Source organism: Podarcis melisellensis (assembly GCF_964234715.1).
Source record: "Podarcis melisellensis genome assembly, chromosome: 12".
Lineage (NCBI taxonomy): Eukaryota > Metazoa > Chordata > Lepidosauria > Squamata > Lacertidae > Podarcis > Podarcis melisellensis.
This window is the reverse complement of record NC_138544.1, coordinates 31,800,120-31,827,036: the sequence shown is the minus strand read 5'-3', so window position 1 is coordinate 31,827,036 and position 26,917 is coordinate 31,800,120. Positions and strand designations below refer to the sequence as shown.

At 39.6% G+C, this 26,917-nt stretch overlaps 1 protein-coding gene and 1 long non-coding RNA gene across 8 annotated transcripts in view; one reads left to right on the top strand and one right to left on the bottom strand.

Annotated features, from left to right (window-relative positions):
* Positions 1–230: 230 nt before the first annotated feature.
* ICA1 (islet cell autoantigen 1) overlaps positions 231–26,917 on the bottom strand; it is a 66,672-nt gene continuing 39,985 nt past the window's right edge. For 6 of the 7 annotated variants that reach the window (XM_081882864.1, XM_081882867.1, XM_081882863.1 and 3 more), the window contains exons 7-15: positions 23,449–23,574; positions 23,167–23,265; positions 16,504–16,601; positions 14,130–14,179; positions 12,572–12,634; positions 12,336–12,377; positions 6,104–6,376; positions 1,673–1,768; positions 231–515 (exon numbers count right to left, since the gene is read on the bottom strand). In XM_081882864.1, the coding sequence (XP_081738990.1) occupies positions 394–515; positions 1,673–1,768; positions 6,104–6,376; positions 12,336–12,377; positions 12,572–12,634; positions 14,130–14,179; positions 16,504–16,601; positions 23,167–23,265; positions 23,449–23,574 (969 nt within the window). In that variant the 3' untranslated portion in view covers positions 231–393. The remainder of the gene's footprint in view (positions 516–1,672; positions 1,769–6,103; positions 6,377–12,335; positions 12,378–12,571; positions 12,635–14,129; positions 14,180–16,503; positions 16,602–23,166; positions 23,266–23,448; positions 23,575–26,917) is intronic. The other variant, XM_081882869.1, reaches the window with a different exon arrangement.
* LOC309353546 lies at positions 6,383–11,559 on the top strand. Its single transcript, XR_014161930.1, has 2 exons — positions 6,383–8,052; positions 8,253–11,559. It is a non-coding gene; the product is annotated as an uncharacterized lncRNA (long non-coding RNA).

Genomic DNA, 26,917 nt, shown 5'->3' with positions numbered 1-26,917 from the left:
CAGTTACATGATTTTGTTTTGATTTACACAAAGAAAAAGATATAAAAAATAGGTTTATTATTTATATTTCACTCTTGAGTTAGCTGTGGCGCTCTGCCTGCCAAGAGCCAAGTTACAGCAAGTACACTAATCTATTCAGTAGTCTTCTCTAAATCCAAACTTCGTTTGATACATTCACATACAAAAAAAGAAGTTGCAAACTCTTTGTACAAAACAAGAGCAAATAACTGTTACCTATAGAAAGGGGTTAGGTCAATCCCTTGATTTTATTAGAATGGCACAGAAGTGAGAAGTAAGTCGTACAACAGTAAACTGATCTGGTTTTAAACTCTTCTAAAGCCCCAAGAAATGCATTTTTGAATGGTGAAGTGAGAGTTACCACAGGCAGACAACTCATGCATTGAGCAATTCGTGTTCTTTATCTGTTTTCCCAACTGCATCTGGGTTGGACAAGGGGTCCAGATCAGCAAAGAGGCTAAACCAAGCCGTTAGATCTTTAGAGGAACTTGCAGCTTCTGCAAAAAGGAAAAACAAAGACAAACAATCCCCAAGAAGTTAAGATTTTTGCTTGACAGTTTTTTTAAAAAAATATATATACTAATGCTGAGATAAACAAACATGGTACGGACTTAGAATGCACCACGGAAGAAAATATGTAGTATATGCCTGATAGAACCCATATTCATGTATTGCTTTTGACAGAAAATTTAAATATTCTGCAGTTATTATTATTTCATTTCTATATTTTTCTTATACTTATTAGAAAAATCTCAAAGCAGTTTACAGCTCTATATTATTTATTTATATATTTTGCAACACACACACTGCCCTTAAAGTTGACTACAATAAGAAAAAACTCAATATATTGCAGTAAAATATTATGGAAACTAAAGCAGCATAACTGGCAAGTAAAAACGAAGATATCAGATAACAGCAGTAAAAAGAAATTAAGAGGATCTCAACTGCCATTAAAACGTCATTAAGAACACAAACAAGAGATTGGGATGGGTTTTTCTTGAAAGATAACGATGTTGCTCAGAAAACACATTTGAAGAGGAAGTTTGATAATTTAGGTGCCATCACAGAGAAGGCATTTTTAGCAATTAGCCACTTCCCTGGCTCCTAAGCACAGGGACATCGGAAGAAGAGGAGGGTGGCCCACAAACTCCCTCAAATGGTGGATTGGCTCATGGTTTCTCCATTCCCAACCACTTCGTAGCATTTAAATGAATTCATCTTCACTTGGATGAGCCTTTGGAGGTTGTACAAAAAATGGAAAGGGAGATCACCAAAGACCCAACACTGGGAGGGCCCTAAGCGTCCATTCTGCCTGCAGCCAGGAGTACTTGAGTTCATAGAGCATCTATAGAAAGGGATTTTGCCAACACAGTGATGACCCAGTGGAGTTTTCGTTACCGAAACAAGACATCTCCACTCAAGTCTTGGCAACATTTTAACGTCAACCAACTAGCAAGCAATGATATTCAAGTGCCGATTACTTAAATAACATGCCAATTAGGGCACAATTAGAGGATAATTCCTGAAAGGAAGCCATTCTATGTAAATAGTTGTGAGGCTACACACACACACACACAACCAAACACCTGGAAAACTCTAAGCTTTGTGTTGCTGTGTTGGTGCACACACAATCAAAGCGTAACGTGTTTGTCACCTTTCATAGGTGTCTTGTTGATGGTCGTGTTCAGGCTGTTGGATTTCTGGGCGGTCTGTGGGACAGGCGTAGGGCTGGTGCTGCTGGCTGCCCAACCTAAAATTCAATAACACAGTTGCATTTCTGTCAATCAACTATAATTACTTAACGAGCTCACACTGCTCACGACTGTAATAATTGAAGCTTGAAACTCTTCTGTTAAAAACAATTTCTAAAAATCCTGTCCTGATCTGTTGCTTTACAGCTCTGGCTTCATTGCTTTATGTAGGTCTTTACATTTTGTACTTTGTATTATGTTACTTTAATCCTGTTGTAAATTCTTCTTGTGTACTTTGGAATAGAAATTAAACAACTCTCATTTCCTTACCGGTTACTGCAACAGGGTTGTATTTGAGTCTGCTTTTTTTTTTTTTGCATTCACTTTAACTGTCTTGAGTGCTCCATCAAATCCATTCATCTACTGAAACTAACAGTGCAGCTTGTTTTGACAACTGATATTTTTGAAGTTGTTAGCAGAGCTCATGAGCAGATCTATCTGCTGACTGGGGTGGGGACCTTTAGACTGCCGTTTCAAATAGTGAACAGGAGTCAATCCAGCCTACCGTCTGGAAAAGGCTCCCACAACAAACAGGCTCCAGCCCTTCTGTAATAGATCTGCTAGTATTACTACTAGCAGTTCAGGTGCCTGACACGTGCCCTATGGGTCTGTAAGTTTGGTCCAAAAGGGTGGTTAGGAAAAACTTTTGAATAATGTTACAAAGTAGTGTTCTCCATTGCTAATACAAGCAAGGTTTACAGGGGAAATTGGCCTTTGGGGGGAAAATATTGGTGCTTACTAGCTGGCTGCTCAAAGAGCAGCTCATGATATGACTAGATGCAAGATTATCAGTGAGACATTAAGGAAACCAAACTTCCTACTCTTCTGCCAGCAACCGTACAAATGTGGAAAAGGTGAAGCAAGCAGTCATTCTCTTGGCCTCAATTAAATTTAAAAATGGAAGCAACAGCTAGATTGTTCAGCCACAGAAAAAAGCTCCTGTACACATAAATTAAAAATGATTCCTATAATTATTATTATCAAAATGAAATACAGGTAGGAGTGGAGAAAGGGATTGCCTTTTTGTTAAAGCAGTCTTTGCAGTTAGAAAAGTAGCCAGAGGAGGCAGTGACATAATCAGTGGACTGACTGAAACACACTCAGATCATTTGTTCTTTTTGCCTTCTTTCACCTGCAAAGGGAGCCCTTCAACAATAACAGTTTATTGCAGCACAATAGTGCCTGGAGGACCAAGTGAAGACTGGGAATAAATGGGTGCAGTAACAATACGGTTTTAAAGGCAGACAAAACAGACAAAAAGACAAAGGCTGTATTTACTGGATAAAAGACTAAGGGGACAGGAAAATATAATTAAGACAATTTCCGGTGGATGTAAAGTGTTCCATATATTCTTAACCCACATCTGAAGTGAAGCATGCCTGTATGATGCCTGCCTCCTTGCTGGTCAATGGGGATTAACAGGCATGCTTAGTTGATAAATTGCTGAAATGTGCACAGGCTGAATTCAGAGGCAACACAAAACCACAGAGTACTTGGGTAAACCATGGTTTGTTTCAATGTCTGAACTTGAGCTTCCCCACAAACTGATCTGGTTCAGATGTAACACTGAACACTGGGATCTTCAACTGTGGTGTTAGCGTAATCGCAGTTTTTTATTACATCTGAAACCAGCTTTAAAATGATTTAATCCCACTAAAGTAAATGAGATGGAAGAGGTCTAACAGCTCTTAGGACACCTCCATTATTATTTTTAAAAAAACAGATAATCAATTTAATTGATCAGCAATAACTAACGACGTGAACACAGTTAGGAACCTGACTTAGCAGAAGGTTTTTTTCAGTCTGCCAGGATGCTTTTGTATACCATTGTTTGCTCCAAGGTATTTTATTATTTGTAAATGCTTGGGATTTTACCTGGAACCTTATATAAGCAAAAACATCTGCTCTATTAACATATGATGCCATCAAAGATAATTAATAGCTAGATGGGAAACTGAGACACAAAGCTAGCAACCTGTATATAACTGCTTTGATCACACAACAGTAAGTTCTCTAGTTTACTTAACAGGCATTGTGGAATAAGGCAGTAATTTGCAGTTGAAGAAGACTTGTTTTCTGCCAGTCATACGCTAAACAGATCTCTGAAAAATAATCCTAGCAAAGAGACATTTTCAATTAACAAGCAAAGCCTGTGTACTTTGGAAGAAAACCACTTACATTACTAGGAATGGAAATTCTGAAAAATAGTTGCCACGGTTGGCTCCTCAGCCATGCAAAATGAGAGGTTACTTGCATTTATAATACACCTTCAATTATTTAACAGGGCATAGCTTTTACTGGTTAACTTAGAAGGAAAACAACCTCTCTCCATATTGTGCTGGATGTCATAGATAACCAATAGCATTGCAAACAGTTGTGTTCTTTCTGAAGGGAAGTGTGTTGGCAGTGAACCAAGGAGACACGAACCCCAGCCCTTGCTCCACCCTGATCTCTCTCATTGGCCTTGGGGAAGTCATGCACTTTCAGCCTGGGGTCCCAGCCTGCACTATGGGTTTCTTAGAAAAGGAATGACATAATTGCATTTGGCAAAAAAGAAAGCGTTCTGCAAATGTCGTAAATAATACATTTCCCCATCAGCCGTTCCTTTAAGTGATCTGTGACTGTGTTGCAGCCTCAACTGCGTAACAACAAATGTACAAGACTGCATGTTCGAAAGAGTTGGGAAGAGAACAGGCCCGTAGTCCAAACTGGGTGTGGTGGGGTGGGATACAGCAGCCTTCAATTCAGGGCAAAAGCAAGATTCAAACTAAGACCTCCTGGCTCACTATTCAGTCTTTTAGCACCAAACCGTATGCAATGCGGAAGATTTGTGAACGATAGTTTTCATTTAAAAGTAGCTGATCTACACTGGGGCCACAGTGCTGGGGGAGAAAGGTCTAACCATCCCCCATCTGTGCCATTTCCCGATTTAAATCACACTCATCCAAAAGCAGCTATTTGCCACAACAATATGCAGGTATCACACATCTCTCCCACTCACTGGCTGCTTTTAAATTTAATTGCCCTCCCTACCCTTGGTGATAGTTTGTAATTAAAAAAGCAGCTACCAACAATCATAGGAGATCCTGTTTGCAGATCTGCCCCACTGTGTCTGGTTTGCCTCTTAGTGACTTTCCTACGCCATATCACCTTAAAAATCTGAGTACTTCAATTCCATTAAGCATCTGCACTACGCTAGACAAAGAGGCCAGATATGCCCCTGTCCACAGGCCTATTAAGCCAAAGTGCTTGGATTGAAGCCACTGAAGCCTCACTGATGACACGCTCCTATTTTAGGCATGCCAGTCTTGACAAGGTCCCTTTAACAACAGCTTTTTTTATTGCTACTCCAGGCTCTACTATTTTCTTATACCTGAGGAATGTCAGAGGAATAATTTTCCCATCAACAAATGACAAGCAAACCAGCCCACGTTAACACCCTGGAGGAGTTAAGAACCCTTCACACACGTCATCCCTTCACTCTAAAAATAATGAGACAATTTTTTCCTTTCACCCTCTACGCCTCCCTCCCACAACCACCATCTGCCCAAGAAACAGCGGAGAGATTAACATAGAATATTGGCAGCAAGGAGGCTGGTCTGCTGTGCAAGGAGCACTGAAGCAACAAGAGCTGCAAACTAACAAAGCACTTTCATTCTGAGCCTGTTGTGCAGATGCATCTATTTTACAGCACCAGAGTAGCCAACTGATACTTAAGGCAGGGTAAAAATAGGGAGAGGAAAATGCATAAATGAGCTTAGTGTGAGTAACCCAAGGGAAGGAGCTATTTCCTGGAAGGCACACCTACAAACCTCATGGGAGAGCGTTAGCGTGACTGAGAGAAGAGACCTGATTCAGATGTAATGTTGGCTAAGACCTAGTTCAGCTTTATGTGAACAAGCCTACTTCCCTCCTGTCTGCATGGAGATTGTAAACATTCATTTCCATTTTAAACTAACTGCAATTTGTTGTTTTGTCTGAACTGGGAACTACAGTCAAGTTTCCCTATGCTTATCCAAAGAAGCCAGGATCAGAAGCCATGGCTTGATCCTGGCTTGTTCTGACAAACCACTGTTTATCCTAACCACAGTTTGTCCCAATTTGGACAAAACAACCAACTGGGGGGGGGGAAATTACTGCTTCGCAAAATGATGCATGTTTAAAAAATGTGTCACCAACATAAAGTTTGGAAAGCTCTGGTTTAGTGGTTATGGCTATATCCTCCCTAGTAAGTATGTGTCTTAGTTCACATGCATTCATGCATGGCACAGTGCTCGGCATCAGGTTGGTGGACTGAGCCCATCTGATTGCTAATCAGCCTAAAATAAACCTACCTTGAAGGGAGGACTGCAAGTCATTCATGTTTTGGTCTAAAAGCTGAGAAGGAAGGAAGCCTGACGCTGATGACTTATTGTTCTCCATTTCTCCTGCGGAAGAGCTTGTGGGCATGTCAGCAAGTGGGTCCTCTCCAAATACAGCTGTCCACTCTCTGCTGAATTCGCCGTCATCCAAAGAAGAAGCATTGAGAATCTCGTTCAGTAATACCATATCATCCTTATCAGTAGCCTCAGTCTCCAAAGAATTTGCAAGCGGGTCCATTGATGCTGCTGGGAGAAGCAGGAGTACAAAGCAGAAAGAAATCAGAAAAAAAAACAAGTAAGGGTTGAGGAAGATACTTAAGGAATGCCCATTCAGATCTACCAGTAGTGAAGGAACTATAGCTCCACGGTGCATGCAGAAGGTTCCAGGTTCAATCTCTAGAAGTCCCAGTTAAAAGGAACAGGATAGACCTTTGCTTGAAATTCTTAGGCTTCAGAGTAGACAATAAGGGATTAGCTAAGAGACCTGGTATAGGCCCTAGAGACTGAGGCATAGATAAAATAATTTTATGGGGAGCACCTAAACTAGATGATCTTCCAACTGCACCTCTCATTCTGGAATTCAGTCTGGACATTTATGTTTTCTCACCTCTCAGTTTAACATCTTTAGATGCCATAGTTCATGCAATAACTCATGTTTTGACAGTTATTTAAAATGCAGACATCTCCAGTGGCGTACACCCCCACTTTTCCAGATAAAAACCAGATATTTCAACAAAAGAACTACTTTGACCAATGATCCAAAATGATGAAAAACCCCTTTCCTGCAGAAGTCCTTATCCTTGTTGTAATAGAAATGTGATTTAATATGGACAAGAAACAGAAGGTTCATGATGGATTACCTAGAAAAGGAAGAGCTTACTTTACAGTTACACTATTCCTACTGAGCAAAGCATTCCAACCAGGAATTTTGCTGAATGGGGTTGACCTTATGCTGGCTCAGATGTCTACAAGATGAAAAATGAAGGAAATACATAATGGAGAAGCATAGAATGCCCCCTCTTCTGGATGACAAGTAAACAGGAAGGGAATATGACTTGGCTTCTTTACCAGTGTGGAAGGCAAAGAGATACAGTGATTCATTGTACTGTACATTGAATATGTGCCCATGCACTGGAGGGGCAAGAATGGCTGCTCAGGGATAACAAACAGTGTCCAATCAACCACTGTTGGGCAAAAGGAGTTAAATTTTAGCATGTAGAAAATTCTAGGTAATAATAATACTTCTTCAGAAATGGCAAAGTCGGCTATGGAATTTGCTACCGCAATTTGTGGTGATGGCCACCAGCTTGGACAGCATTAAAAGGGAATTAGAGAAAATTATGAAGGATAAAGCTATCAGGGTCTGCTTGTCATGATAGCTACAGGTAGTAGACCTCTGAATTTCAGTCGCTGTTGAAGGGGAAGGGAGCTCTTGTGTTCATTTCCTGGTTATGGGATTCCATAGGCATCCCGTTGGCCACGGTAGGAGAAAGCATGCTAGACTAGCTTAAGTTTTGGTTTTATCCCACAGGGCTCTTCTTATGGTCTTAGGAAAACTCAATGAACCAGCAAATGAGTCACTAAAGCCTACTGCTAGCCTATCGTTTTACTTTCCACCTCCCTCTCAAGGAGACAATGGAAAGAATGGTGGAAGCTTCAGAGCTCTCCATTACCATGTTCCCCTAGCCTCTTTGAAATACGGACCAGCTTTCAAAAGCGAGCCTCACCATATGGGAAGTTTTAAAATAGCACCTCCATGGGAAATGGACATGTGATTCTACCCTGAGAATCTGTCCAGCCACAATGTTTCTTCCCCTTCTCTAGAGAGCATGTTTGTGGGAAGAACTGTGTGGCAGAAATAACCCTGACCACCTTTACCAAGACATCTACTCTGTTCTGGACTGATGGTTTAGTTTTAACTTGTTTGATTGTACAGTAGTACCTCGGGTTAAGAACTTAATTCGTTCTGGAGGTCTGTTCTTAACCTGAAACTGTTCTTAACCTGAGGCACCACTTTAGTTAATGGGGCCTCCTCCTGCCACTGCACGATTTCTGTTCTCGTCTTGAAGCAAAGTTCTTAACCCAAGGTAATATTTCTGGGTTAGCGGAGTGTAACCTGGAGGTACCACTGTATTGTATCAGTTATATTCAGATGTTAATCCACCCTGGGACATTATGATGAAGGGTGGGCAAGAAATATAGTAGACAATGAACAACAAGGTTACCCGTAAGACCTCCTGTCCCTGTAAAGACCTGCAAGATCTGTAGAACATCTGGGGAAAGTTTATTCAGAATATAACAGGGTGGTAACTCAGCAAAGGGCCCCTTTCTGCCATTGCCCCTGAATTCCAGAATGCATTTTCCTCTGCCATACGTGAAGCATTATCCATCCTTTGCTTCAGACATCTTGCAAAGATGTATTCTTTTTGCCCAAGCTTTCCCTGACCAAAAGAATACACCCTGTTATTACTGTATTCCTGCTTTTATCTGTTTTCATAATATATTTTTCCTAGTTATTATAATCCCTTTTTACTGTTTTATTACATTTTAAATTTTTATATTTCTGTACAGTTTGTTTACATATTAATCAGTTCAGAAATGCTTTTAAATCAATCAATATTTATTCACACATCCCAGGGGTGTTCCAAAACAATTTGCAATAATAAAAATACACAATCCACAATAAATTTAATAAGTCAATACAAATATGATATGCTTAAAAAAAAGGTCATCCAAAAAGGGGGGGGAGAGAAAGGATCATAAAAAACAACACAAATTATCCATTCACTCCGTACAAGGTGAGCATCAGTTGCTGCCAAAAGCCCAAGCTGTCCAAGTGCCTGGGAGAATAAAAATGTGTTTGATGCTAGAATTTGTCTGATGCCATCCTTGCCACAACTTCGGGTTCACAACAGTTGGCAATGCCAGTCTGGCCAACTTCATTTCAACCTACTCATAAGGAAGCATACTCCAGGGGGCTGTCACAGCTGAATTATTTCAGAGAATGAATTCCATCTACTATTGGAACATTTTTCTACAGTGAATTTGAAGACTGAACACTGACCTCATTAGAAACTGAATTTAGTATAACCAGCAACATACTTCTCCATTTCCCCTCAAACATGATCTCTTTCAGAATGTGAGCTTTGGAACTGTACGTGCTTTTCATTTCAGTGCAACTACCTGAGGCCCCAGTAGGTCCTTTATCTGGCATTGCTGCTTTTCGTCTTCTCCAGAAATTGACTTTTGAAAAGAAGAATTTATTTGTGAGGTGTGATGGGACAGCAGATGATCAAAACTCCCAAAACATTGCTGTTGGAGGCAACCTGGTACCCATCAGATCTTTTGGACAGCAATTCCCCTCAACCCCACCCAGCTTAGTCAATGATGAAGCTGTAGTTGAAAACATCTGGAGGGAACCATGGTAGAAAAGGCTAGTGTCTCCAAATAGGCATGAAAGTGCTTGAAGCTTTGCTCCAAAACTGCAGCAATGTGTATGATGCTAGGTGTTTTTTGAAATCTTCCTGTCATTTGAAATCTTCCTGTCATTGCTTCATCACTGTGGAGCTCAGTAGCTTACCTAAAGTAAGTGGTAGCATGTACAATAGGCAGCTTTCTCTAATAAAAGCCTCAGCTGGCCAAGTAACCTTCTCTGCACTCAAATTATCCACACATAACACAGCAAAGATAAATACTTTCTTGTAATGAGTTGGGCATATTAGAAATGTATAGATGAAAGAATCTTTCATCTATACATTAAGTAGGTCTTACTCAAAAGTGACTGAGTCTTCTTTCAAACACATAGAGTGAAGTTATTGGAGGCATGAAAAGAGGAGAAGTTAGGGGACAGAGTTGACTTTAAAAAATGCCTATGAGTCAACACCACTTGGGAGAATAAAAAAACACCTACACACTATGGATAAAACCAACTTGGATGAAAGAAAACAGCAGCTTTAACCTGCACGATGGCTGACAATTTTGAGGGCTGAATGTTCTGTTTACATCTTCAATCCTCTTTGCAGTTACACACTTACTTGTCAAGAAAGGCCAATATTATAAGTAGTCAATTACACTGGTATAATCCAGTGTGAGTTTCCAGCTGCATCAAAGATGGCAGTCAAAAGTTGCATCCTAGCATACCAAATTTGGAATTAATTAGGTATTAAAAAAATTAGAACCACCCTCCTCTCTCTCAAAGAAAACAGGATTTGTGGTTCACTACAGCCAGAAAGCCACAATACAGGAAATATAAGCAGTCTTCAGTCATGGTAAAGCTTATGTTACAAGTGGGTGACATCATTGATGTTTCACTTCACAAGCCACAGCTGACCCATGTGGCTCAAATGAAAAGCAACTGTGCCAAAAGACTCTCTTATTGGTCTAGATGTGGCAAAACATTCTTGATAAATGTGACATAAAACACTGCAACTCTTGTCTCCTTGGTGTAAGGCACATCTTATGTTGTAAGACTCCTCTTTATTTTGACTTCTCTGCCCTGATATATTACATAGTGTTTTAATGTGTTTGAGAGAGCCTGTTTTGCTTCCTGGAATTTCCAGATCTAGCAGGGAATCATGAAGTTACAACATATATTGAAGACATGGTTTTAGTAGTAACATTTCACCATTCCTCTGCTATGCTAGAAATTACATCTACCACAATAGCAAATAATAATAATGATAGATAATAATGATAGATTTTTTAGTAATAATAATAATTACTAACAGAATTATAGCAAAGAACAAGGCTATTTGATGCAGTCATCATATACTGCTGGTATTTCACAAAGAAGTCGTGTATAATAGACTCTGTGTTCTAAAAACTAGCTATGTACTCACTAGGAACAGAGTTCTTATTAAAGAAGGGCCAACATGACTTTTATCAATAAACTATTTGCACTGCTGTTACTTCTCCCTTCTCTTCCCTTTTGTTCTTTGCCTTGTGTTCAGCATTTCCTTGCCGCTTCCTTTTTCCAACAGTAAATCTATCCCTTCTTTTCATAAATTGTCCTTTGCCATCACAGTATTGAAGAAAGAAAATTCTACAGAACACAGTCTGCTTTTTACCTTCCATTGATATAGATTTACTCCTTCATGTGGCATACTATGAGATTGCTGTATGTTTAGCACTTTAGTGGTTAGCCAAGCCAAGCTTAATTCACAGTCACTTCTAATGTGGTTGCAAATGTCAATACAAGATGGTTCTGCTTCATACATTACACACAGTGGTTTTTTTAAATGAATAAGTATATGTGTAAAGGCAGCTACTGCTGGGAAAAACTTGTGAGCTAATAGGTTCCCTTACACAGTAAATACTAGCCACCCCCATGTGTGGGAGTTGTGCTGAAACAATCAGAATCAGAAGTGATAACTTCAGCATGACGCAACCAAATGTGGGAATCTAGCTTCAGAGGCAAAAAAAAGAAAGAAGCGGGGAGGGATAGGTACAAGAAGAGGTATGTTTTACTCAGAGCAAACCTGTTGAAATTAATGGATTTAGTCATGTTACTTTTTACTCTGAGTAAAACCTAGCTGAATACCACCCATAGAATTATTGCCAGGATGAATGTACTATGGCGCACACACCTGTCACCCCAAAAAACACAGTCGCTATGGACCACTGAAAAATTCAGTGGAAGAATAATTGTTGCTTACAACAGCATTTCAAGTCAAGGAAACTGACAGACACTATTACTATCACAATCAGTTCAGAAGGAGATACTTTTCTACATCAATAGCATACTAAATGGTTCACAAATTGAGGTGAATGTTCTTCTACAACTCTTAAGCGCCCAAAGTGGATGATCACATCGAGACATAGCTAGCTTTTATATTAGTAAAGATTAAATAATGCAATTGTTTAAAAGATTAAATTATCCAGTTGGAGACCAGCCTCTACCAAAGGTGTCTTGGACTTCGAAGACGCTTGAACTTAGGCCGAAAGGGAGAAATGTGCTAAGAGGAAGGCACGCTTGGCAAACCCGCACCGTGATGAACTCTTGTCCGGAAACTTATGTTCCCACTGTGGAAGGACGTGTGGATCCAGAATTGGCCTCCACAGTCACTTATAGACTCACTGTTAAGACCATGTTCATGGAAGACAATCTTACTCAGCTACAAGTGATCGCCAAAGAAAAAGAAGAAAATACTATGTTTGGTGCCCCTTTGCAGAATTGATAAAACAGTCAGACAAAAAGATTACATACCATTTTCCTCAGGTTTCAAGTCTAATAAGTCATCTATGGCTCCTAAAAATGACAAAACATAAGGGAAAGTTATTGAGCTGTAGGCTCTTATATGTACATTTCATACTTGCAGTTATACCATTTTCTTTAGGCAGCAATCATATGCAACTTGTCTGTCAGTAAGTCCCACTGAACTCAATGCATCTTACTTCTGAGCAGGCATGTATAGGGCTGCACTGCATGTCTAGGAGACATACCTGAATTCTCTCTGTGGTTGAAGCTCTCCCCAAAAGTACTCAGGATGTCCTTAGTTTCTTCTGCTGTAACCAAAATATTTTCTAGGTCAGAACCTAAAGTGCTTTAAAACATGGAATGTGCTTCAAAGGTTTTCTAGTATGACACTCTTTGCACTGTTAACTTGCAGTTAGGATTTCACATTTAACCTGAAACTATCCCAGATAAATTATTTACCGGTGGTGTCTTAAAAGTCTCCAGAACCACACACACACATTCTATATATTTATACTCTCTTACACACAGACACACACACTCTCTTTTCAGTACTTTGTAGCCTACTACTGGGCACTCACAAAAACTATCTGCAGTTCTTAAAAGGTCTCCTTTAATTCAGTAGGTTGTATTAAACAGTAGTTATGCTTAGAATGAACCCATTGAAATCAGTTGACTTAAGTAGCTTGAGTTCATTCATTTCAATGGGTCAACTCTGAGCATGACTACCACTGAATATTACACAATGTCTTTCCAAAGCAAAACTCGTTTCACAAAAACACCATGATCTAGGTCTAGTGTACCTAATGGGTGCCACTTTAGGAAAGGCCACTGAATCAGTTCCAAATATGGTCGACCATTTACCAAGTTTAATCATTTAAGGAAGTGATAAATATCAGCATTCTAATCTTCCTTATTTGGCCATCCTCCCAGCTAAGCTAATCACCAGCACAAGACAGAATGTTGCACAATTAAGAACATACTGCCAATAACAGAGAAAGGGTTGGGTTCCTACTTCTGTTACCTACAGATAAAATCCCATTTCACTCTTCAAAGTATATTTGATGATGTAAAAGTCTCCCCTCAATCTGCAGCTGCAGTGTGATTCTGATAGTGAGGTGCATCTGTTCCAGGTTAAGTAATTGGTTTACAATGAAATTATTTCAAAAATGCAGATTTCCCCCCCTGCCAGGCTGCCTACAATTAGAAATAGATTATGTTTTTGCTCCAGTTAATTATCCATAAATCCAGCTGAATTAAAATACTTTTGACAATGTTTGGTAACCTTGCTCTTAGGCCCTCACCTGGAACAAGTTAAAACCTCAACCAAGCCCAGCTCCACCATTACAAAAAGCATGCAGGGGATGCAGGGAAGGTAAAAAAGTCTAGTGTGTTTGGAGAAGCACAGCAGAGCAATGCAACTAATTTAGCAGTGGCCCCAATCTATTTTTTTTCTGGAAAGAGGTGAGGTGTGACGGTACCACAATACAGGCAATAGCACTAGCACAGTGAGTGCTGTGTTATAGAGCACAGGCTGGAGGTCACTCAATGGCAGCAAGTAGAAGGATATGGAGGACTACACTCCATTATATTTATTTTCCAAGGTGCCTTTAGAGTTGTTAAATAAAATCTCTATTCTTAGATCTCTGCTCTTAATTGATTTCATGTGCTTCGGATTTTTAGAGCTAGGTTAAGAAAACCCTGACTGAGACAATGCTATAACAAACTGGCACATAGCATCTATTAGGATGAATGAGAGACTTTTAAACAGGCTCAACGTTTGAAAGGCATAATAAAAGAAAATACCTGAGCTGGTTGATTCCTTGGTGTGGCTGTCCTCATCTAACGAAATTAACCTTAAATTGGAAGGTAAAAAAACAAGAACTTAGTTTATGCTGTGGTGTAGCATGCTATCGGGGAAAATAATGGCAAAAAGTTACAACTGTCTCTGCCCCCTTTCAGTTTTTAGGAACCATGTAGAGATACACTCAAATTCCAAGGTGTTTTCAGAAAACAAAAATATGTTGGCATTTCACGCAGTAAAGGTACAGTGACAGGAGGAATAATCCTTCTAAATGTAATGGTCAGTGCAGTGACTGAATCAAAATGAGTTTGGGGACCCTGTCTAAATTACAAGCTGCTAACAACATCCAGGGGGCACCATGCTGGATATCCTTGCTTTTGAGATTTAGAACTTGGTTTATTTTGTTTTCTTCTAAAGATTTAAAGAGAGCAGAAGATACTCAATGTTCCGTCTGGAGGACAAGAGGAACTACTCTCCCTCATACGATGTGGAGGGGCCAGCAGAACCACTGAATAAGCAAGAGGACTGATTACATGGCAACTGACGTGTACTGGCTTGGCAGGCATAATTGCTATTACTCTGCCTGATGTCATTCTGTGATTTTATCTGAACCATGAGCCCAGCGCTTAGGACATATCTGTTGCGTCTTTAGGTGTGCAAGATGAACACAGGTTAAGCTGAGTAGCAGAAGCTTTTAGAAATAAAGCTCTGGTGCAAAGCAGGACAGAACAGGGAAGAAAAAAGAAGAACACAACATGAATTTCTGAGCTGCTTATGCAGTCAGGCTGAAAAGGAAGTTAACATCCGTCAACATATTTATGTGTTCTTTTTAGTGTTCCTCATGCCTGTTAGAAGTGCTTTGCTGACGTGAAGTTTCTATATCTAGGAAGAGGTTCCATGTGGGAATTTTCTTCACAGCAGTCTTTCAGAATTCCTTGTATACTGTTAAGCAAGACATTTACAATAACTGTGAAGAAGAGTCTTAATCTGCTTCCCTTGGAACACAATAGGTGGAGTGAAAATGGCTATCTAGAAAAGTGACTCAGCAGTGGGTGTTCTCAAGCTTCCAAACCAGTAATGTAGAATCTGATGCCCTTCAGATGTTGTCAGACTCCCAACTTCCATCAGCCCAGGTCGGTGTGACGAAAGGTCAGGAACAGTGGAAGCTGTGGTCCAAAAACATCTGGAAGGTCACAGGTTCCCACCCCTCATTTAAATATCTAAAATTAGAAAGACACAAAGCAAAATTATCTAACCTATGTCACACTGCTACTTCAAAACATTTCCCCCACAAACAAAACACATTTTGGAGAAATAAAAAGCCAACGAAATGAGGTCTAATGACAAACACTGAAAGCTGCTCTTCAATGAATCAACAACTAGCCTTCCCTTAACCTTGAATATTCTAAACAGCTGGCCGTGTGATTACAGCAAGGCTCATACCCTCCTCGCTGATTCTGGATGTTTCCATAGAAGGAGGATCACATCTCTTTCTCCTTTTCACATGTCCCCATCAGCCAAACTACCAAAGATTAAGATACAGCCTATCTGTATAGTGCCTCTTGACACCAGTAACTAGAATCCCACCAGGCTTAGTTCTCAGGGTATACTCTTACAGCGTGCTTGCCGCTGTACCGGATCACTTGCCAAACCCTGTATAGATTACAAAAGCTAATCAGTGCTCAAAGTGAGCAATGGATATGTTCCAATTCATGTATGCAATAGGAGCAGTGATGAGGAGGCAAAGTATAGAGAGAAATGTGCTTATATCTTCTGTATGATATACCTAAGATGCTTATTGCTTTGCTGACCCACAGTATGTCAGTGAGGAGGAGCAAAAAAGGGAAAGGGGCAGCATTCGGGAGCAAAGCCCAGGCACAGCAGATAGGTGGACTAATGTAATGTAATTAATATCTATGCAATGTAACACTTTCCCTATGCAAAAGGGCATCTGTAGGGAAACTCATGAAACATGTGCATGGAAGGCAAAAGTCAATGTGTATTTTGCATGCCTGCAAAATATTTTTCAAATGTGTTGTCTGCAGGGAAAAATATTACAAGGGGAAAGAAGAAAATAAGAAAGAGATTCAGCTAGGGGAACAAAAAGATCATAAAAAGGAATGGGTGTAGAAAGGTTCTTCCATTCACTTCAACCAGTTTTTGTGTGCTTTAAAATGAGAAGGTGATTTCCAGGCAAACTCAGAGAAGCTTCCATCTCCTTCCCACTGTCTGTCTCTTCTTTTTGGGATACTCATACACTTTGGGATTGGGGGGGGGAATATGCATTTTCCTAACTGTAGAGCTAAAAATAATCTGAAAGCCCATTGTCATCCACAGTATTATTTTCTTCCAACAGATTCTTATCATATGGCTTACTGATTCTGCTGATCATCTTCTAATCTGGCGTTCTCTAGCCGCAATTCCTCCTCTTTTTCTTCACTCTCTGTTAGTTTATTTACAGGCTCTTGTAAGCTCTGGGTCACCCACCAATCAACGTATGAAAAAGAATATAGAAAGACAACAAGAAGGAATGTTGAAAACTTATCCAAAGTTGCATTAAAACAGTTTCATAGTGATGGAAATTACTTTTATCTAAACAGGAAAAATGAGAGCTCCTAAAACATTAAGAGGCCAGCAATTAAAATTCAATGAAAAATAACTTTAATGGAAACAGAATGGAAAACAGGCAGGTAGTTCGATAAATTTGATTCAAATGTAATAGAGATGATTTTCAAAAGAAAAGCTAAATATACACTGTGGCAAACAGGCAGAGATGACCCATCCTGCCTCATATGCATTAAAAAATTCTGTTAATATTAGGCAACAGCTTTGATATGCAAGGTTCTTATGAATAATAGGTAAAATACCACAACAAGCTTTTTCTTGTCTTGTTCCCATCTGTGATTCAACTATGCTACACATGAGAAGACTACTATGTAGGAACATCAATGGTTTTCACTTGGGTATCATGTATTTTGGGGGATCTTTGGGGAAATTAATATATAAGGGGGGGGGAGAAAAGAAATGGGCTCGACAACCTGGACAAAATGCTCTATGGAAGCCCACCTCCCAGACTGCGCATGTTCTCTCCCTCTCACACACATCCCTCCTCCCCCAACCTCCTTCCTTTCTGCCGCCTGATAAGTGAGCGAAAGAAGGGGCTCAAGGAATAAGATCCCCTTTCTTTACTTTGTAAATAGAAAGAAAAAAGGACCCATTTGTCCCCTTCCTGGAGAGAGTTTGTGGACAAACTGGCCTTTTCCCTTCTTTAGTTAAGTACAAGATAAAGAGACCTGGCTTACCATGCGGAAGGAAGGAAGGAAGGAAGGAAGGAAGGAAGGAAGGAAGGAAGGAAGGAAGGAAAGAGAGGGTTGCTGTTGCTTTCTTCAAAACATTTTATGGAGGTTGTTGAGTTCCAGCATACCCACCAACCTTTGTGAAATAAAGCTGAAGAAAGCAACAGTGGCTTGTTCTTTTCCACCTGCTCATGCAATCTTCCATTTGGTTTTCTCCTTTTCTCCTCCTTTCAGGTCATGTGACAGTGGCAATAGTGACTCCTATGTCTTTCCTTTTCCAAAGGCAGAACAAAGCTCCAGACAGTTGTGCCCATCACCTTAAATTCTCAACACTTTGAGAAACCAAGGTGGTTCGGAAGGGTTGTTCCACATCATGCCCACTATTTTAAAAAATGATGTGTGGGTGTGGGTGTGAAGGAATGAAAGGAGGTGAAGAAAAGATGTTTTGGGCAACTGTTGCTGATGGGCTGCAGTCATCTCCCCACCCTGGGGACATCAGGGCCATGGAGCTATGATGCATCGTTCAGTTCTAGTACCACCACTGAGTGAATTTTATTAAAGTGCATGCCACAATTAGTTTGTTAGGCAGGAAATTCCTTTGGTGGCCTTGTGCTCATAAGAAGCACTTTTGATCCAGCAGAGGTCTCCATTAATGGAAGAAGAGGGGAGGGTGGGGTGTTTTTTGTTTGCCAGTTCATCCTTCCTCCTGAAGCATCTAGATGTTCTGAAGGGTCCCCCACTATCTGGATTCATTTTTTGTGACACTGGATTCTACAGGGCAAAAATCGCCTCCCCTTTTCATCCATTAGTAGAGGCATTCACGGGATCAAAAGCTCTTCCATGAGTGCAATGGCTCTAGCAGGATTCCTCCCATAGTCTTTAAGGCAGAGCTTTCCAAACTGTGTGTTGCAATACGTTAGTGTGTCAGCTGCAGTGTGTACATGTGTTGCACGATAAGTGTCTGTATTTCTTATAAGGGGTTAGTTTAATCTCTGGTTTTGCAAGTTGTGGGATTTATAATAGAAGATAATAGAAGATATAATAAAATGCTGTTCCAAGAATCAGACTCCTAACCTCATTATTACTATGCATTTTTTCAGGCTGTCAAAAGACTGAACATTCCACTTATAAGTTTACAGCTACATTTTCAGTGTTCTGCCCACTTAAGATTATTTTTGTTTAAAAAAAGTTTTCTATTTCATGTTATTTGCTGTTGCATGGTCTGCATTCTGAGATAGGGAAAGTGATGCATCGGGCTGATAACTGGAATGTTGGTGGTTCGAACCCACAAAGAGACACCTGTGGGCAGGATTCCTGCATTGCAAGGGATTGAACTAGAGGACCTTCGAGATCCCTTCCAACTCTGTGATTCTATGATTTGATGAGTCTGATAATAGTACTTTAAAGATGTTTGACTAACATGTTGTCACCTACCATGCACGAAGAATGTTATTTTATGCAAATACAAGTTACAAACAGCAAAACCAAGATTTTTTAAATTAAATTATCTATCCATCTTTTGAAATACTAGGGCACACAATAAACCAGGTGGGGTACAATCAGATTTTCTTCACACATTCTCAGATGATCTACCACAAGGTTCTTAATTCCAAACAGGGTGCCAAGTGGAGAATATTCCGTCTTATCTCCATTAGCTCCTGTGTTGGTCCCAAAGCTAAACAAACTGATTCACTAGTGGAGGCGTTGCAAAGTCCTGCCAATGTAATGCTGATCCAAAAATAGCTGTTTGTACTTAAGTTACCTCTGGTATTTTTAAGTGTTTTTAGTTAACAAACAGGCAATTTCATTTCTTCCTCCCGTCACAATAAGCTTTTCTATAAATATTTACATGAATTAGAAGCCCAGGAGATGCATATATTCCTCAAGCAGGTGAATTAACAGAAGAGGCAACAGCAAAACACTTATTAAGGAACATTATTGCCTAGTTGAACCTTGATTTAAGCTTGCAAAAAAAGCAATTTAGATAAGATGAATATTTTTTACACAATAATTATTTATACATAGTCTAGGCCCGGTCACCTTTAGAGACTAAGAAATTGCCTCCAGATGATTTATGAGAGTTGGTATAGATTTTTTTAATGTGACAATGAGTAACAATGAGTGTGTAAAAGCAGGGTAGGAAACATGCGAGCTACTAATTTTGTATATTTGCACATCTGAAACAGTCACTTAATCAAGATCGCCGACTGATTTTGAAAGAATATATTTCATTAAGGAATTTCTATGCTTTTCTTATATCTGGGGGTAGTGGCGTCACTGTGGTCTCCATCCAAGGCACTGAGTGTAGCAGAATATCCAAATGAACACAACCATAGTGTGACCTTATAACCCTTGATAGCTTCACCCTTGTCTTTTTAATTATTCCAGTTACCTGAAATGTTTTATACTGTGATGCCAATAAAGGAATTTGATTGATTGACCCAGATACCAGTTACACCACTTAGATCAGTAACAGCAGCAGCATAGTTCAGGACTAAATAATATCACCCTATAACCTTGTGCTCTTACATCAATCTAACATCACCCAAATGGAACCATCTTTAAGAAAACATAAGAATGGACATAAAACCCAGAAATACATTCACAAGTTTTAATGTTTCTGTTTTCTTAGATACCTTAGAACAATATTCAGAAGGGCCATTTTCAAGGGCATAGATTCTGGTTGCTAAAATGCTAGTTGAGGTAGCAAAACAGGAGTTCAAGTAGGAACACAGGAAGCAGCCTTAATACTGAGTCAGACTGGCCCACCTAGCTCAGTTCTTGTCTACACTGACAGGAGTCTCACCAAGCCCTCATGGACATGATTGAACCTGTGACCTTTCTGCAGGCAAGGCAGGTCCTCTACCACTGAATTATGGTTAGCATCCCTTTGAAAAAGGAGGAGTACTGCAGGTAAACACTCCATTAACTGTCTTGACCTACTTCTGGTCATTCCATCTTTGCAACTGAAGTGGATTGTAACCAATGAAAGCTTATGCAATATTAACAACTACATAATTGGTCAGAAAAAGGTGCCACTGAATTCAAACTTTGAATAAGTTAACCAAAAGCCTACATGATAATCCTAAGCATACAGACAAAAGGGAACATGGAAAGAAATTGCAAAGAAAGCAGCACACTCACAATAACTGCGTTCTGGATTAGGAAAATGAACACAGTACAAGTACTAAAGCCAAACTTTGAAATTTATGCCAAGCAGAAAATTAAAACACAATACATGTTAAATGACTATGTTATGGCAGTTTCAGTAGCATTCTGGTACAAAGTTATACAAATTGTTTTTCTTTTTAACTACTAGTGACAAGAAGAACTAGGTAATTGTAAATAAGGTTTATTTTTAAAATAAATAACGTTGAGTAATAGGAACGACGTATCTTCTGGCGATGATAATGTTAAAATACAGAATACATGAAAGCAGCAGATAGAAGCTGCTGATGAAACTGTAAAGACGTTAATTTATCTCACAGGCTTTGTAGCTGCCTCTGTGTCTAATCAAACTCATTTAAAATTGGGAATGGACTCCCCCCTCCCTTTTGCAAGATACATAGCAACCATATAATACAATTTGTAATGTAACAGATACCAGATACAACCCCATCAAATCCTATTTGCCTTTTCATGAGAAATGGTGAGGCTCACAGCAGTAGTTATGATTACTAGGTCTTCAGACTCTACTGCAACATTTAAGAATTTTAGCCTCCTTCTCAGGGTTGTGGAGATGACAAGGAACCTAGTTATATTTTCCTGAGCTCATCTTCAACATTTCTTCAATAATATTTTCTAAATCATAAAATAGTGATGCTTCACTACTGACCATTGAGAAAAGGGAAATTGAGAAAACACTGAAGGTCTCCTAATACAAGGTTACTGCAATTTATCCTTCCACCATTTCCTTCCTCACATATTACCATTCTTATTTGTTCCTATGTCCTCTTTTCTTTCTCTGCTTTCAATATTAAAGCAGTTAAAATAAATTTATTTATCTAACAAAATTTATATACTGCTTGACTGTAAACAGAACCTCTAAGCAGTTTACAAAGCTAAGTGGTTTACAAAATATCCAAGTTTAATATTTCAAAACTTAAAATGTTAATCTTTAACAAAAAAAGGAGTCAAGAGGAATCAACACTCTCCTAACAATAAAAAGAATGAATTCTGAAAGCTTGAACAAACTCCCCTGGTTACCCCCAAGCAACAAAATTCTTGGACTTGTTAGTGCATTAAAAATATTCTCTTAAACACAAATACAACTATCAGGAAACACAGCTGCAATTACATTACTTCCACAATATACCCTGAAGCTAAGAAAACAATTTTTATCAGATTGTTCATTACCAGAGTTTAGCGAAGAGAGAAGAACTCCCACTGCTAAAGCAATGTATTATTTCCAGACACGTTCCCAAGGGCAGAGTCTCTCTTTCTGGAGATAACACTTTAGCATGAATAAATGATCACTTCATAAAATTGTTGATTTTTTAATTATATTATTAACTAAAATAGAAAACTGAAAAGTAAACCTGTTGAACTTAAAAAGCATAACCTTCACCAAGTTGTACTCAGATGCTAGAAAACCGACACACTTCCTTAATTTGGACAGCTGCAGTGTGGTCTGTGCAAATAATTATTTAACGAAACTAAGAACATGCTTATTCTGCATTAGGAAGGCAAGGCATTCCAAAAGATAATTTTCCCGTATGCTCATTTCTGATAACAGGAGAACACACTTATAAGCAAGCTTCACTAGTATGAGTGTGCTGTAGTGGCTATTGTGTTGGACTTACTGACCAAACTTACATACCTGCTTAGCTTCAAATTCAAATATCTGCTTTGTAACAAAGTTCAAGGCCAAACTAGATGTGATATGGATTGTGCAGCTGGTTTATTTAACTAACCACTGTTTGTTTTAAACCAAAATTCCTGGTTTGCATATAGCACTGAGCAGTGATTCTTCTGAACTTGACAGAATTCCTCGCCAGGCCATGCAGGGGTGGGGAAAGGGGGTGAGGCAGATGCTTTTCTCTAGGCGACTGAAGACTGTCTGCAGAGCACCAAACCATGGTTTAGAATTATAAGGTAAAGGTACCCCTGCCCGTACGGGCCAGTCGTGTCCGACTCTAGGGTTGCGTGCTCATCTCGCTCTAGAGGCCGCAAGCCGGCGCCGTCCAAAGACACTTCCGGGTCGCGTGGCCAGCGTGACGAAGCTGCAGCTGGCGAGCCAGCACCAGCGCAGCACACGGAAACGCCGTTTACCTTGCCGCTATAAAGCGGTACCTATTTATCTACTTGCACTTAAGAGTGCTTTCGAACTGCTAGGTGGGCAGGAGCTGGGACCGAACAACAGGAGCTCACCCCGCCGCGGGGATTCGAACCGCCAACCATACGATCGGCAAGTCCTAGGCACTGAGGTTTTACCCACAGCGCCACCCGCGTCCCATTGGTTTAGAATTACATGCATACCAACCCAACATTATGGGTTACATACATGGGTTGACCCAAATGTATGGGATTACAACATACGTTTTAACATTCTTCTTAATACATGTTAGAAGTGCCTGCTAGCATAGTGTGTGTGGACTAGCTGCACTTACGAGATATAGAAATTGATGAACACTCCTAAGTGTAAAAAAGTTCTACAAAAAGGAAGCTTGACACCCCTCTTTCATTTATCCAAATTACTTTGCCAAGTAGGCTAGAAATGAACAAACCACTATATGTGCCTTACCTTTAGCATCATGAATTCATATGGCTGATACCCTTTGAAACTTTCATGAATAGCTGCCATGGTATGAGATGTTTTTTCCCAAAAGTGAAGTAGGGTTGTCTGTAATGGAAAGAACCAATGAAAGTTAACACTTGCATGTTGACTGACACTTAAGATTTCCTGCTCATATACCCAACCTTAGCCTTATGGGGAGGAAAACTTGATTGGACTGCTACATAAAGGCAGGTGGGTATCATTATTAAGCAGAAGTTCTGGTTTAGTGGATACTTTCTTTTCTGATACCTGGTATGTTGTGAGCACATGAGACAGAAGATTACATCGGCTTGCTCCGAGAAGATCCACTTTTTGACAAACGTCAGTTTTCAGTTTGTCAAAGTTCAGTTTTGCATGGCGGACTTGTGCTTGGACCTATAAATATAGAGAGTTTCAGAGAGTAAGAGCTTCTTCAGATACCAGGACATCCCAGAAAACAACCACTCATCAGCATGTCTGTCTTATTTCCAAATAATTATTCAGCAGAGTCATTATTTGTTTTATTTAATGGATTTATAGACCACACTTCAATTAATAAGTTCTTGGAAGTACTAGCGAATAAATTTGATTCTCCAGAGGTAAGCAATATCCACAGAAGCAAATAAATTTTCATGCTTGAAAAAGGCAGATTACACACACACACACACACACACACACACACACACACACACACACTTACAGTGCAGTCTCAACAAAATCTATGTCAGGGCAAAACAACAAAACCCAAAGTTTGTTGCAGACATAGCTGCTACCTCTCTCACTCTTGGCAAAGACAGACAATGAATACCAGTGACTAATGGTAGGTCCAGCTCTCAAACATGCCTATTCTTCCATCAATATATTAAGGTCATATTTCTCAGGTGACCCACTCTTTCTTAGACCACATTTTTGTCAATAGAAGAATTTTCAAACATTACCCTGGAACCTAATCCAGACACTTCCAGAGCTCAAGCCACCTGGGACGTCTTCTGACAATGTTCCTGACCTGTTCTATAATATATTGACTGTCTACATTCTAATCCTACCATGTTCACACATTAACTTAGACACAAAGGTTTCTGTGCTTAAACTGGCAAAAGATACATGACACAAACGATGCATGTACTTCTGAATTATCTCACTCAGGCAACAGTGGCTGGGGGATGGGAACAGAATCATACTTCACCTTTTTTATTTATTGCAGGTGAACTCATTCACTTAAACACACAACATATGATTTTTCACCTGATTATTACTAATTGCATTTATTAGTCTCTCTTTTTTCACAAGGAGTGACCCAAAGCAAAATGAAACAAACATTAAAATGAAATATAATAAGCAGGACAAAATTAACCTAAACCATTCAAATCTGAGTATTATTTTTTTGCATGTAAGCTTTTGTTCAAAATGCAAATACTGTGGATTGGCTTGACTTCACTTTGTTGCAAGTGGTATTAGAGTATCGGACTTAAAAATACAGCAGGGTTGAAAAGACAATAGAAATGGTATCTATGTAAACTGATCTTTCTATTCCCACTCCCATCCTGTAAGGCTGCAAAGGATTGCAGTTGTGATCCTACCATTTCATTTTCAAAATATACTGTGTAACCTAGTGACTGGTTTAATAATAATAAAAAAATCTAATATGCTTTACCCATATGTCAATGCACCCCAGGATTCATTACTCAAACAGCTTAGTCAGTAGCAGTCCTGAGCACTTCAAAATGAGCATTAACTGTAGCAGAACGGGCATTAGCTTCCAAGTATTTGTCTTTGGGAAGAGTATGATTAAACCAACATCCCATAATCTAGAATCCTGTCTCACAACATACTGTAATATCCACCAAAAAACTCATACATGCGGTCTTTGTTTATTACAACTGTTGTTTCTTAAGAGAAATAGTTTTTTTCTTATGCAACACCACAATTATTTTCTTTTTTACGGGATGGATAACTTATAAACAGGAAAGGATGACTAACATTAGATGTACTTGACCCAATATGTAACATAAGGCCATATGCTTTCTGTGTCAATACCGGTTATTATAATACTTAGAGCACTGTGGTGTTACCAAATGCTACATGTTTTCCTCTGCCAAGACAGGAAATGTTCCAGTATCAAGTTTTATTAACACGGATGGATTCTATTTTATACTTGGAAGGTACAAGAGGTTCCAACACAGCAGTGCAGGGCATTGAGTACAGAATTCAGAACAGCAGAATCATAGAATTGTAGAGTTGGAAGGGACCCTTGTCATTTAGTTGCAACCCCCCGCTATGCAACTAAAGCATCCATAACAGATGGCCACACAACCCCTTTTTGAAGATGGGGACAGTTCCCTGCCTCCCATCTGCAGGGAGCTCACCTGTTCTCCAAGAATTCTCAAAGATTATAGACAGAGGCTCTGAGATTATATCCACAAGCTCCTTTACTACCACTGAATGCAACACATAAGGCCCTGGAGATTTAAATTCATTTAAGGTAGCTAGTTGTTTCCTTACCACCTCTTTTCCTATCTTGGGCTGTAGCTCCCTCTTTGCCATCTTTTATTCTATTATCATTATGTTGAGAACTGCTTTCCTTTTCAGTGAAAACAGAGGCAAAGTAGGTGTTAAGCAGGTGGAGAAAAGAACTGCTTCTCTCTACAGGAATGGTGAAGAAGGAGCTATAGATGGACTCAAGGGCTGGCTTGATGGCAGCCCTTCTTAGAATCATGGTCAGAAATAGGGTTGACAAACTCTTGTTTGGACCTAGCCAAATTTATCATTAATACTGGAAGTCACATTGGCAAACCACAGTTAGCTTTGGGAAGGGAGGGGTAATTCACAAGAGAAGGAAATATGAGGAAAAGAGTGTGAGAGCTTGTGAGGTAGTCATGGTCTTCTAGGAGAATGAAAATATATAGTCTTTAAAATGAGCTCATTCCACACAGGCTAATCCTTTCCTACCAATCATTACCAAGGCAACTGCAGATGTTTTCAAGTTGTGTGACTGAACCCAGAGCCCCATGACTTAGCTATCAATTTAAATGAATGGGAAAGCTATTACATAACAACTTGCATCTGGGCATGCACTAGAATCCACCACCCACAAGGAATAATGGAACTGGAGTACAGGCTTCATTCACATGAGGGAAACAATGCATTACAGTTCTCGGAGTAAATAGGGATTGGGTCTACTCTTAGAGAGAAATCCCAGAAAGTGATAAATTACAATGAAATATTTTCCACAAATGTCTTTCTCCATATTACCCCCTTATTACTCCTGTGAATGTTCCCATGAATGTTTTCCAGGAATTTTTCCTCAGACATTACCTCAGATACAGGTCACAGAAAAGTCTTTGCTTTATTAATGTTGGGACATTATCTATGTACTCAGTGCAGTATCCGAGTACAGAGAGGTAACAGAAGTATCTGTTAATTCACAGGACCTGATGCCTCCCTCTCCACCCTCTATTCTCAGATGACAATACCCATTATGCTGATTCAGGATCTATAGGGGAACACATGCAGCTTTTTTGCTGTAAAGGAGATGAGATACGGTTTTCTAACCACAAACGCTGGGAATTTCCTAACTGAAGGGGATGCACTATGATGTCCAGCAGTAATATTAAGTTTATTAAACTTATTTTGTTTTCCCCCCTGTAAGAATATCAGTGCACGTTTAGCTCTTCCCTGTCCCCCAAACTGATATAGAGAACTGAGCCAGGGAGGGCAAGATATTTTACTGGATATTTGC